Here is a 14918-nt window from a genome sequence, read left to right on the forward strand (position 1 = left end):
AGCCAAATAGTACCAAAACAATATATGCAACCAACAAAGCAAGTTAGAATTACTCAAAACACTTGCATGTAAAATAACATATATTTTACACAAAATTAAAGGGAAATGTGTACTTGTTTTTAACTTTTAGTTTACAACAACAAAAGAATAAAAAGTAGAGGATCAAATACATAGTTTATTTTTAACTCTTAAACAAACATGTATTTTACACAATTAAAATTGTTTTTAACTTTTAATCTTCTACTCTGTCCAACAAAAAATCTGAACTGAATTATGTTTCCAAGCAAGTCTCTCATGTTTGTAATTTATATCAAAAGGATCAAATACAAAGTTTATTTAGAAAAAGGGTAATGGGTCAAACAGGGAGAGAATTAACCAAAGATTGTTTTAATACAAACAACCCCTTTGATCAATTTATACAAATATTTACATTATTATTATTGTATCAAATAGTAAGAGCAATGGTGCCATGCAAGTCTCTCATGTTTGTAATTTATATCAAAAGGATCAAATACAAAGTTTATTTAGAAAAAGGGTAATGGGTCAAACAGGGAGAGAATTAACCAAAGATTGTTTTAATACAAACAACCCCTTTGATCAATTTATACAAATATTTACATTATTATTATTGTATCAAATAGTAAGAGCAATGGTGCCATGCAAGCAGCAACGGCTGATGCTATCATTCAATTTTCAGAAGTATTGAAAGAAACAATGTGCATCACCTCCAGGATTTTGCAAGAGAAGAACTTGAGTCAAATATATTTGGAACTCTGTCAAAACAAAGACAATGTACAAGCTAAAATAAAACAAGCTAAAAATTCAGCTCTGTAACAAGCGCTTATTTGGTTCGGGAAATGATTCGAAGATTGCCGCACGCATAACATTCATTCGAGCTTCCTTCGGATCAGTTTTTGGATCAAGCAATCATTATCAATACACTGCACACTTAGGCTTCACGGTGTGGGGAACGTTCAGCCCCGTCGAGCACCGGCGACGCCCCCACACCATCCCGGGTAGGCTCGTCGTCGTCCTGAACAGCACGGGTGCGACGTCAGAGACGGGAGGTAAAGGACAAAATTGTTGCATCTTCTTCTCACACACACATATACATACAACATATACATATATATTTTAGGCACATCCCCATTTCCTTAGATCCATCATCTTTGCCCCATCCTCACACCCATCCTACGTGGCGCTGACGTGGAGGGTTATCCTCCAAGGATGAGCCTCACCCATACCGAGTAGCCTTACTATAAATACATTAATTTTAGAGTAAAGTACACGGATAATCCTTGTAATTTGCCATGTAAAACATTTATCTTTTACATCACAAATCAGCAGCTTACAAGATTAACATGTAAAACATTTATTTTTGCATCACAATCAGCAGCTTACAAAATTGATCCAATTTAACATGTAAATAGTTAATTGATCCCGTATATTTAACATGAATAGATCTGAAAGTAAACGAATACACATTAATCGGTTTCTATAGATATTTTGTGTATGTTTTTAATGCAATTTAGCGATTATGAAATACAATCACTAGGTTTATGACTGATTGACAAACATATACCTAATTTTCAAGGATTGTTCATGTAATACATTACGTGTATGAAAATTGAAAAGCAATTGTGTGTGAATTCGACTACATCTGAAAATAAACGCATACCTATTCGCAATCGACATAGTTGAGATCTAATCAATGTCGCCATGAATGAATCAGAGAACGGACGGTGGATATTAGTTCTGTTCTGTCATCCGGAAACAATTAACACGTTCGTGCTCGATTCAGATTTGAAAAACAAGATGAAGGCGATTCAGAATCGTGTTTGAAATAGAAACAATCTCGCCATAATTTATAGTTACCTGGTAAAATCGAGCAGAGGAGCGAGCAGCGGAGCCGATCGCCGTCGAATCATTGGCAAAAATTTTCCGGCGAAAACAACAAATCTCACCGGCATGTTCATCTCCATCTTGCGGTGTCGGAGCTTGCGCTTGATAAAATTAGATTAGATCTAGAAGGAGATGGAATTTTCTATTCCAATTTTGCCCCTCCGTGTTTTTTCTTTGAAATTTACATTGGAGGTTGAAACCTAATCTCAGCCATTTATTTTAATGATCTAAGGGCTCTTAAGGTGGTTCCCCGGTTCCCCATTTTTTTAGTGTTCCCTAATATAGGCAATCGTTATAGGCAAATAAGGATGCCTACGTGTACGACAACTGAACAACCACAAACTCCTGATGATAAAACACCGGAAAAAGAGGCAAATAAGGAGAATTTGGATATGTCACAGTTGTCGCAGTGGACACCTTCATTGGTAGAAGAGGTGTGCAAGACGGTTGACAAGACAACCACACAGATGACTCAGCTTGCAGTAATTGAGCCGCCTGCACAGAAGACTCAGGTTGAAGAAATGGTGCAGACGGCACTCGCCGTCACACTGATCTCCCAGAAAACACAGGAGGAGTACGAATATACGATTAGACGTGGGCAGCTTATACACGATCTGGACCTTGGAAAGCCGAATGTAATACCGGAAAGACAAACAGAGTTGACCGATGCTCTAAGGTCTCCTTACGTGAAGCGGGCAGTAGCGATTAAGGCAAAGCTTGAAAACGCTGAACTCTCCGTCAGCTCATACATGTTCTCAGCCTGGGGTTCGATGTGGTATGTTATAAAAAAGCACTTTAAATTAAGAATGTTTCTACAAAGAATATTTTCACACAATAGTTTGAAACTGATTCTGATGAATAAATTGTAACACATTTACTAAAACACATTTGTATACATTAGGGATGTTGTGTTTAGAACTAAGAAAGGAGTACCGGTGATGAGATCTCCGCTCGAATCATTATTGCCGGGAATCGAGTTGCACGTATTGGTAATAAGCGCGTGGGCGGATTTGTTGAATTACGAAGAAAAATTCAAGCAGAAGGGGAGCATCGCACGCCTGTTCTGTTCAGTAAATATGTTGGTAAGGCTGATCATAATGGAATTGCAATTTAAAGTTTACAACTTTAGTAATATTGTTTAACACGGTTAATTTGAAATGCAGAATGAAGACGACTACATTAAAAATGCAAAATCAAGAGCAAAAACGTTCGGAGACAACATGGAACCGGTTTTAGTTTCAGCTGATGTGAAAAAGATACCTGAACAGGCCCTCATCTTTGTACCAGTCTTACACGACGCTCATTTCTATTGTGTATGCTTTAATTTAAGGGACATGAAGGTAGAAGTTTTGGACAACAGCGCTAAGGATGTCTCAATGCAAGCGAAATACAAAAAAGGCCGGAAAAATTGGTACGCCCGTCTAATTATAAGTTTAATGTTAAAACACAGTTGATAAATGAATGATACGTTATCAGCACTAATAAATCTTTAAAACACAGTGTAATATGACAAAACATAATAACATATAATATAAATTAAAACACAATGTTACTTAATGCTACGTTGGCAAAACTTGTATTACTTTACTACACATGTGTATTGTGCCTCTACGTAATAACGGTATTAAGAACTTAAAACACACTGAGTCAGAACTTTAAATTTATCCCTTTGTTAATTACGTTGTTCATTTTAATGCATTCAGTTTAAAACACAAGCTGATTAAAACTTTTTATCGTGCAGCGTGATGCTTTATCAGTGTACTTGGAAAAAAATGGGCATCCGACGGGCGGGGTGATCGATAAAGTTGAGCCGGTACGATTGGAGATGCCATGGCGTACAAAAAATAATGTGATCGATTGTGGCGTCTTCCTGATGCGCCATATGGAAACATACAAGGGCGTATCTGGAAAAGGTTGGGAATGCGGATTCTCAAATGAGTGCACTGATGCGGGTGAGATTTCATACAAGCAGAGCAAAGAAATTGATGATCTGCGGCGTAAGTACATTACGAAGATGCTCCTAAGTGAAGGAAACGAGTACAGAGGTTTTGTTAAAGCTGAGGTTGCTAGATATAACAAGTTGCCGGCGGATGAAAAAAAGAGGCTAGACGCAAAAGCCTATGACGCAATCCTTGCAAGATTGGATAACTAGCTTCAAATGACATGTTCTCGAAAAAAAAAACTTTGTTAGCGGTAGTTTGTTGACGTATTGTGCACTGATTTTCTAAAAAACCAGTTTCACCGTTTTGTTCAGTTATCTCAGTGACTTTAAAAAGTAGAATATGTTAAGTTTGAAACTCTTTAACCTTGTGAATATATGACTAAATTGTTACTTTGTTTCAATCTACAAAAGACATACAGTTCTATGACCTCTTATAACACAGTCTAGATACTCAGTGCCAATAATGTGGAACAAAATTAATACTTAAAACACAGTTGAAAGACTGCACTTAAAAGTCTGATGGTTTGTCTGGAACAAAGTTAACAATTAAAACACAGTTGAAAGACTGCACTTTATAGTTTAAACCACACTTAAAACACTTTGTTAACAAAGTAACCAATATGCCAAAACCATGAACAAATCAGAAAATCCTATAAAACACAGATGGCTACTAAAACACATTAACATTTAAAAAGGATGCTCGTTTCTCTGGAACAAAGTGAATACTTAAGACACAGTTAAAAACTGCACTTTATATATTAAAACACCTTGGATTGTCTGGAACAAAGTTAATTCTTAAAACACAGTTGAAAGACTGCACTTTATAGATTAAACCACACTTAAAACACTTTGTTAACAAAGTAACCAATATGCCAAAACCAGGAAAGAAATCCTATAAAACACAGATGGCTACTAAAACACATTAACATTTAAAAAGGATGCTCGTTTCTCTGGAACAAAGTGAATACTTAAGACACAGTTGAAAACTGCACTTTATATATTAAAACACCTTTAAAACACATTTTTAACAAAGTAAACAATATGCCAAACCCACGAACAAATCAGGAATCCTATAAAACACATATGGCTTTAAATAAAGAGCTTAACACTAAAACACAGAAGCAACTATTTTCATAAAGTGTCGAATACAATAAGTCTTAAAATCACCAAAACCAAATCCAAAACAAACATACGATAAAAAAATAAAACTGAGAAAATGAATAGTTCATCAACATACTTAGAATATTGATAAAAAAAGATCCTACTATGCCATGTCCTCATCATCCATATCTGCATCGTTTCCAGATGTGTAAAACACATCATCATCATCGTTCGATCCAGGACCATTACCTTGAACAACCATAGCAGCATCTCCTTCACGAATTGTATCTTCATTACCTCCAGCATTCCGCGAAGAACCTGCCTCAATCCCAGCCACGGTGTATTTCCAGCACGTTACTCTGTTATGACCGTATTTTTTACATAATGAACATTGACGACGTTTACTACCAGACTGACTTATGGCTCGCTCCTTTTGAGATTTAAGGCGTTTATGAGAACCACAGCCCTTGAACCTGGTACCAACTGGAACACGGATAGTGGCCGTGCTCTCTGGAGCAACTCCTAGCAGTTCAGCAAACCGATTACGTCGTGTCTTGGGAGGTGCATTTATTTGAGCTTCATCCGCGACTGACATAAACTGCTTGATATGATCACGAAAATCAGACAACTTATCAAATTTTGAAATCAACTTGTTCACGACATACTCAGTTGCGTGACTAATCTCCCGAACACACCGGTTAACCTCCTCACTACGATCTGGATCTTTACCATCCGTAAGAATGGACCCGGGGGAACTATTTGGAACAGCCTCACGCGTCCAACGCCTCAATATATATTGATTCAGAAACTCACTTATGTCAAGAATCCGTAACACGCAAAAAATGTGACTACACAACAGTCCAAACTGCTCAAACCTGTTGCAGATACACTTATCAGTAACATCCTCCCCGCGTATAATAACCTGTAACATTTAATATCCATAAAACACAGTTCATATAAAAAATAAATAATAAAAAAAATAAGGAACACATAAAGAAAAACAAACAAAAACCTCGAAGAACGAAGAACATGGCCGATCGAGATCCTTTATAAAAAACTTAATGAAATCACCGACGTGATCTAATCTGACACTCGTACAACGATGGATAGCATGTTGAATCTCGAGTTGAACATCCAAAAATAAAGTTCTAGTATATATCTGAGCTGCTTGCTTCTCGAGAACAAAATCACTCCACTCTCCAGGGTTGGTGTATCGAGTGTCATGATCGTTTTTTCGGTGCTCGTGCCTTTGCGCTTCAATAGCTGTATCAAAGTGGCTAAGAAATTCAACCAACGTGCACTTCGGATTGCTAATTTTGCCAAAAAAGTGATTCTCGCTTTCGGACCTAAATGATGTCCGCATAAGACCAGACATTTCTTCTTCACGATAGTAAGCTGGAATCCATGATTCACGTAGCCCATATATATACGTCAGCCATTCATGGTCGGTTAAACCGAAATCATGAATAATAGCTGCCCATTCAGCCTCAAAAGCTTCGGGCAATAGAGAATCAGTCCAAACAACTGCAGACAATCTTTTCCTGAAATCTGTATTTGAACATAGGGCAGCCCCGACCTAAAGGGCACATTGTATCGTGAATGACAAAAAAATAAAATAAAATTAAAACACAGTAGAAATAACACAAATAAAAAAAATAAAACCCGGCCATATAAAAACCAGACCTTTGTAGTGAGTTTATCCATGATATGCCACATACATAACCGATGCCTCGACTCAGGCCAAACATCAGCTATAGCCCTTTTCATCGCAGGGTCTTGGTCAGTAACGATTACAGGAGGCGCGTACCCGTATGCGTTCGTGATCGCCCTAAGTAACCAGCTATACGTCTCTGCCGTTTCAGAACCGAGAATTGCAGCACCAAGTGTCACGTTCCTATTATGATTATCAATCCCAGTGAAAGGGACAAACATCATGTTATACCTTTAAAAAAACACAGAATCAGCGATGACAAAAAAAATCATGATGTATTTATAACACAGTAAGAGTTAAAACACATTGAATATGTAAAAAAAAAAACTCATCGTTACTTGTTACGCTTGTAGGTAGCATCAAATGATATAACGTCCCCAAACATGTAATAATTTCTCTTCATATCCTCGTCGGCCCAAAAAATGCACTTCAACACACCTTCGTCTGTGGTTTCATATTCACAAGAGAAGTTCGGTAAAAACTCCTTTTTCCTCATCAGTCGCTTGACAAACATTTCCGCATCAAACTCTCCAATAAAAAGATTTAATTCTTTCTTGAAATTTTTAAAATCGACTTTGGTAGCACCGACTTTGTCGAACCCACCATACACTTCCTTCATAATGTTAAATGCACGAACAGGCCCAATGTTGAGATGTGACATCTTGTTTATCATCTCTTCGTGTGCACGATTAATACCCCTGTTTTCCTTGAGAAGATGGAAATCTTCTTCATGCACAAAATCGTGGTTGTGCGCCTCTATAAAATGATACAGCAAATACTTCTTAGCATCGGTAAGTTTTATCCTGATCGCAGCCTGGCATCCGGTCCTTTTGGATGGTACCCTACGTACCCACCTATCAGACAGCTGTTCGACTAAAGTATCGACCAGTCGAAAGTCATTTTGACCCTCCTTTGAACAGAAAAAGTACTTGTTTATAACAATACCACGGTTCTCGTGCTGTGTGCCCTTCCTTACAGTCCAACCTCCCGCTTCTGCGTAAGTTTTATAAAAGTTATACGCGTCATCAACTGTGTCGAATAACATTCCCTCTGCTGGCGTCAACGAAGAGGGTGAATCCGGAATATATCTCTTCGTTCCAGTGTTTGGAGAAACTTGTTCAACACCACGTAATTGGTAATTAGGTGCATCTACAACACATGACAAAAAAAGGGGTATAAAACACATTACTAACCAAACATAAAGCAATTTAAAAAACATCGATTCAATGATACAAGGTGAACCTATAAAAAAACATTTACTTCAAACTCAACAACTGTTGAAAACACATCACATATAACAAATATAACAAACTGATGATTTCTCATAAATAGTTTAAATAAACGGAACAAAAAACTGCAACTATGGAATTTAAAACACACCATTCAAAATATGTAATAACGGGGTGACCTTCGGACTAGAAACCATCAACCAACTCATGTGAAACAAATGAACACAAACAACCTGAACATGTATGACTGTTAAAACACAACACCAATAACATGATGATGGTTTGACACAACCTCAGCATCTGTTGAAACACATAATTGATAAAACACATTACAGTTAAAACACATCATTCAATAAGAAACTACAATAGAACACATAACTATTAAAACACATTACTTTTAAAACACAACATCCAATATGAAACATTAAAAAAAAACTGACTTCAGCCTCACTCATGTGAAACAATGAACATAAACAACCTGAACATGTATGACTGTTAAAACACAACACCAATAACATGATGATGGTTTGGCACAACCTCAGCATCTGTTGAAACACATAATTGGTAAAACACATAATTGGTAAGAAACATTACATTTAAAACACATCATTCAATAAGAAACTACAAATAGAACACATAACAAGTAAAACACATTACTTTTAAAACACAACATACAATTTGGAACATTAAAAAAAAAAATTGACTTCAGCCTCAATAACTGTTAAAACACAACACTATTAAAACACACCATTCAGAATGATTTATATAAGACGTTGACTATAACCTCAATATCTGTTACAACAGGTAACTTGTTAAACACAATAAGGTTAAAACACAAACAACCTGAATCTGTATGACTGTTAAAACACAGCACCAATAACAACCGTGATGGTTTTGCTCGTAAAAAACAACTGTGGATTTTAACAATGTGACCTCTGCTGTTAAAACACAGCATCAAGATTAGAAAACATCTGCGATCTTATATACTCACTAAACACTAAACCTTAACAACTCTGCTGTTAAAGCACATCATCAAGAACAATCTGACTATTTTGAATAAAGGTTATAATAAAACAAGACAAAAGGCTAAAAAAGTAACTGTAATTACCATCTCCAACATCAGCAAGGGTGTTCGAAGCCATGATTTTTCAGACTCAAAAAATATAGAATAAGAACTATGCTGGTGAATAATAGAATGATCGAATTATAATATATAGATGTGTGTTTCGTGTTCGTGGAATTTGGAATAGATTTGGATTAAAAAAAAACTACAATCCCGAATATCCTGCATACAAATCAGTTACAAATACGAACATGCAAAAATATAGAAATTTAGATAATTACCAAAAATAAAAAAAATATATGCAATTACATGTTTGCCCTTCTATTTAAAATACATCCATGCCACATGTCACTATACTATTGCTTCCTAGACTTTCTAGGAAAATAGGACTTTCCACACAACTCCTACTCTATTGTAATAATATTCATTCAGAACTACAATTTCCTATTCTAATAAATCAAAATTTTGTTGGGTTATATACACTGTGTATAGCTTCATACACATCGTTATAAACCCTAGTATTCTGTGCTGATTGCTGGCCAGGAACTGAAATCAATGTACTTCTATACGCTATGTATAACTATATAAGAAACATATATAAACTCTAAGTGTGCAAATAGTCATGAACAGCGTGCCAATAGTTCGAGCCTATTTAAAACATCTTAAAAAGAAGGATTATCTGAAAAGTTAAAGTTTACGGTCAGAACATGCTATTTTAACAAGTTGCATTATTCTAAATGGCTCAAACTATCCACACACCCTATCTGCCTATTTGCACACCCTCAGCCTCGTATAGGCCTATAGGGGCGTATAGGGTTACACTGTCAGTTCTGGTTTGTCTGCTCATATACGCCACATATAGGCCAATATGGGGCGTATATAAGGGTTTTTTTAACAAACATTTTATACAATATTAATCGTTTTAGCAAACTTTTATAAAAATATTAGTTTTCTTTACAAACATTTTATACAATCTTAATCGTATACTAATGTTACTGTTATTATAAATAATATGAGTTTTTTTATAATTAATATTAGTGTTATTGATATTGATATTAACTAGTATTAAGGCCCCCGCGTTGCGGCGGGGGCGTAATACCATGCAAAGTAGCACCAATGCCACACCACTAACAGCGACCAACGCCGAAAAACTCGTAAAAACAAAATAAATAGAAAAGGAGAAAAATAAAACCAAATGAAAAGAAGATGTAAAATCGTTGAACCACGCACACCCATTGCGGCGTGTTAATGTGAAAAATTTAGGCTAAAACGTAAAACATAGAAAAATACCTAAGTCGATCTAGGACCCGCGCGTTGCGACGAACTTCTTAAATGGGAAAAATAGACGGAAAAACTTTGAACCCCACCCGCACGTTGCGGCGTGTTAACTCGCAAAATTATGTACGAAACATAAAAAAAACTTATGAAAGATGAAAACTATGGGGGCCAAAGTCGTAAGTAAAATATTGTTGGAGTTAAATTGAAAAAAAAGTGAAAAGCTTTGTGTTAAAAGTAAAAAAACCAAAGGGGTTAAATTGCAAAGATAAGATGTTTTGGGTTACAAGTGAAAAATATTAAAAACTTTTTTGAAATATTCCCTAAACATAGGGTACAACAACATGAAGCACGTAAATGTTGTTAATTTATAGTATGAAAATATCAGTTTTTTATAATTAATATTAGTGTTATCAATATTAAAAAGAGAAAAAAAAAAAATAAAAATATACGCCGCATACTGGGCTAGAGTGGGCGTCTAGTGTGGTCCAAAAGACCATTATAGCACTGTTTTACTCCAGTCTAGCCCTAACTTAGGGGTAAAATGGTCTTTTTTGTCTATACTCCCCGCATAGGCCTAGACTGGGCGTCTAGTGTGGTCTAAAAGACCATTATAGCCCTGTTTTGCCCCTAGTCTAGCCTTAACTCAGGAGTAAAATGGTCCTTTTTTTGTCTATACACCCCGTATAGGTATATTCGAGGCATATACGGGTCATATAAGACAAAATATGACATAATCAAATGATTCTCTAAAAAACTATAAATCAAAAACAAAATACAGCCGTAAATATAAACAACTACGAAGAGAACGAACCGGCGTCGAGGTAAAGGAGATCTAACGGCTGAACACGAGTGTAATCAAACAAATGTTCGAGTTCTTCCGGTGTTTCCGTCTACATAAAGTAACTATGAAGAATCGCCATAGAGAAGAACAGTATGTAGACATTGAGTATGTAGGGTTATGAGATCAAAATCAAAAAGCCAAAAATACGATTAACAATCCGATCATTAGGGTTTCAGATCTCAGATGATAGTTTAGTGTATGAATTGAGAGGATTGACTTAGAGATTTGTGGAATATAGAATTATAGGGTTTTTGATTTGAAGCAGTAGAAAGGAAAGAGGAAAGTGTGTTGTGTAAGAGAGAAAGGATTTTGATTCAATACTGAAAATAAGTTGAATTTGAATTTTGAATTTGACTGAGATATGTTGTTTATAAAAAAAAGAAAAAATCTCACAAATTGACACATTGGATTAGAAAATGGGAGAAGGTGACAACTAGGAAAGAGATAAGGGGAGGCTTTGTGGTGATGACACATGAGATTTTCTACATTGATTATTAGAATAGAGAGATATCTACAAGACTTTTGTTAGGCTATTGAATTGGTTTTTGTAACGTTGTTGAAGTTATGTTTGCATTTAGTATATAAGTAAACCCTTTGTAAAGAAACTTTTTAATGTAAATCAAACATATGTTTCAGAATTAGTGAGGATAAATTCCGATTAAACAAAAAACTAATACACTGTAAAGTAGATAAAAAAAAAAAAAAAAAGACTCCATATCATGAATAGAAGAACACATTAATAGCAGGACATAAATAAAATACAACCATGTGCATGCATGTATGCTTGCTTGTTTTGATTATATTTATGACAAAGAAAACCAGTTTGGGTGAAAGAAATTTTTTGTGGCACACTCATACATAGATTAAATCATGATTTGCTCTTGTTTTATTTTACCTCAGGAAAAAACAAAAAGAGCCTAGTTCGTTTTGGTGCAAACTTTCCTGACTTCACCCTGAGAACCAGTAAGAACCCCAATACGACCCATTTTAACCATAGACACACCAAAATCCTTAAAGAAAGTGGAACCATGACTAATAGATTGAATCAAGTACGCTCTAGTCTCAGGGTCATTAAGCAAGGCTGCATCTGATTCAAGAAGCCCCCTTCTCTTAGTCACTAGTCTAAAGTATGAGTCATCAAATGTCTTGAAGCTCCCTGGGTCTAACTCAGCTAATGTGGTCTGGTCTCTTGGCTTGCACTTTAACTTTAATCTTGCAATATAGTTTTGGTCCATTGAGGGATCGGTATCACCTTTCCCAGTGAAGTTGTAGAGCCGGTTTTCGAACGAGGAGCAATGAGACATCCCTATGGTATGTCCTCCTATATAGAATGATCAAGAGTACGCATATTAATTACATACATTGTAGGAAATATTAATTCCGTTGTCTGTCATGAACGTACCGGATAGAACAACAAGGTCTTTTGTGTTAAGTCCCCTCATGGCAAAAGATTGCTTCAAAAGAGTGATGTTTGCAAAAGGTGGTGGCAATCCTGTCACACGATTTATGGGATCGGCGAACAAAGACACTTTTCCATCTCTTCGGCCAGTTTCGACCTCCCAATATGGTCCCTTGGTCTGTTAACAAAAGTGGATGATCAAGATAATACATGAGATAACTAATAAAAAAATAAAAAAAATCATTCTAAACTTCATTTGTTAATTGCTAAAGATCAACTTGAAAAACAGCTTCTATTGAGTTAAAGCTCAAACGACTAGAAGCCTAAAAATAAGCTCATTTAATAAATGAGTTAAATAAGCCCGATGTTAATGTTGAGCTTCGCTTAATTTAAACACATATTTACGTACTTGTTTTTTTTAAATAACTAAATAACATGTATTATGTTAAATATAGTAATTATAACTTTAAATAAATTTTATAAAATAGTTCATACATAAAAATATTGAAAAATCGTATATAATGTGAGCTCAATCTTTATAAGACTTGAAACAAGCCAAGCTTATGCATGAGTCTTCAATTTTTTTTGAATGGCGAATTTCTTTTTATTCTCGGTTTGTAAGACTTGAACCCAACCCCTCCCAAGGTGTTTAAAGGTATTGCCTTTGCAAATGGACCACCACCCCATTTAATCAAGCCGATCTCGGGTTCGGCTCAACTCATTTACAACCTACACATCAAACCAATTTCAACATTAGATTTGAAAGGAAGATAAATATACCGCCACAGTAACGTCTCTGGCAACAAGGGCTACGATGTCAGCACAAGAAACTACACCAGGGCAGGCCTTTTCTAACGCCAACTTCACCTTATCAATGATATTAAACCCTCTCAGGCTGAGATTCGGGGGCGAGAATTTCTCGGATTGTCGTGTTGGAGAATCCAACAAAACCGATCCGTCACAACCCTACAATTAGAAGGTTCATAAAACACATTTACGTTAATATTTGAAGAAAACTGACAACTTATTATAAAAAAACATGTTACAAACCCTAATGAAGCAGTCGTGGAAATGCATTCTCAACAATGGGCCCGAAAGAGACGGAGCCACGGCCATAACATCGCTCATGACCGTCGATACGATCTTTTCGGCTTGTGGGCATGATTTCTCATAGAACCCTACTTTTAAGCCCTGGCCTTCTGCATGTAAAGAAAGGAGTGCTAGAACCATTATTTGAAGTACAAAAACTCCAAATGAGTTCTTGGAAAAGGCCATTTTGAAGATGATTAGTCTTTCAAAAGTAAACTTGTTTTTTAATTATGTGAATTGCTCATTGGATCAAGGTTTCATTTATAGTAGTAGATTAGAGAGACCTGTACTTTGAATGTGTCATATCTGTTGTCAGACTTTCTTATTTTTATGATCAACAGGGCCAGTATGATTTGCTCTTGGTGGACATTTAAAAAACACAAATGGCTTTAATTAAACAATACAAATAGATTTTAGTTAAAAAATATCATTCATATTTACGTTTGAAGAACGACCATGGTTATCCAGCTTTAATGAAGTGGACAACCAATTTTGCTAATATAGAAGCATATAAAGTAATAGATGTTAAAATCTGTCAGTATCGATTCTGTTGGAATGTCTTCAGCCAGAATAGAAATATACAAAGCAAAAGAATTTTATATGGCAAAAGCGTTGACATTGAAGAAAGAAAATATAAACTATAAACTAATATGTGTTTGGTTAATGATCATAGTATGCATGTTCTTGATTGGCTCAATGTCAACGCTTTTGCGCTATTAATTTAAATTCTTTTTATTGGAATAGAGTAAAATGCACGGATAGTCCATGTGGTTTTGCAAAGTTTCACCTATAGTCCCCAGCTTTTGGAAATTACACTCATAGTCCCTGTGGTTTATGACTTTGTTTCTCGGATAGTCCCTGGGTGTAACAGACGTTAATTAGCAACGTTAAGTGTGGTCATGTGCTGAACATGTGAGGGTAATTACGTCCATTAATGTATTAAACCCTCCTTCCACCTCATTAAAACCATTGTCAGTTGCATTCCCTCCCATTTATCACCCAACACACATTCTCTCTCTATCAGTGGCGATCATCTTCATCATTTCCAAAATTGACACCGATCAAACCCTAATCGTAATCAGCAATGGAAGACGATGATCTGCAAAACCCACGAAGACACAACACTTGGAGAATAAGGAGTCTAACAGAGGTGTTTGTAGCAGAAAATGTGTATGGTAAGTATCCAAAAACCCTAACTTGATTCTGTTAAAAATCCAAAATTGATGTTCTTTTTGTTGATTTATCAAACGAACAGGAGGCTATGACAACTTGTTCACTTTAAAAGTGTATTATGGTGGTATTTTCACAAAGGTTCCACGGAGAAGATACGTTGACGGAAAGGTTAGCTATGTTGACTACTGCA

The 14918-nt window shown here is 35.8% G+C and overlaps 2 protein-coding genes across 2 annotated transcripts; both read right to left on the reverse strand.

The window, feature by feature from the left end:
• Positions 1-5108: 5108 nt before the first annotated feature.
• Positions 5109-9027, reverse strand: LOC110931567 (protein FAR1-RELATED SEQUENCE 5-like). The gene is made up of 5 exons (XM_022174953.1): positions 8994-9027; positions 6995-7805; positions 6629-6887; positions 5958-6521; positions 5109-5867 (listed from the first exon to the last, which is right to left on the reverse strand). Exons 1-5 carry the CDS (start codon positions 9025-9027, stop codon positions 5109-5111), a joined length of 2427 nt encoding a protein of 808 aa, XP_022030645.1.
• Positions 9028-11764: 2737 nt separating this feature from the next.
• LOC110929119 (peroxidase 27) lies at positions 11765-13756 on the reverse strand. The gene is made up of 4 exons (XM_022172240.2): positions 13517-13756; positions 13247-13432; positions 12470-12644; positions 11765-12388 (listed from the first exon to the last, which is right to left on the reverse strand). Exons 1-4 carry the CDS (start codon positions 13739-13741, stop codon positions 11985-11987), a joined length of 990 nt encoding a protein of 329 aa, XP_022027932.1. The 5' UTR covers positions 13742-13756; the 3' UTR covers positions 11765-11984.
• Positions 13757-14918: the final 1162 nt, after the last annotated feature.

This window comes from Helianthus annuus, chromosome 3, assembly GCF_002127325.2.
Source record: "Helianthus annuus cultivar XRQ/B chromosome 3, HanXRQr2.0-SUNRISE, whole genome shotgun sequence".
NCBI lineage: Eukaryota > Viridiplantae > Streptophyta > Magnoliopsida > Asterales > Asteraceae > Helianthus > Helianthus annuus.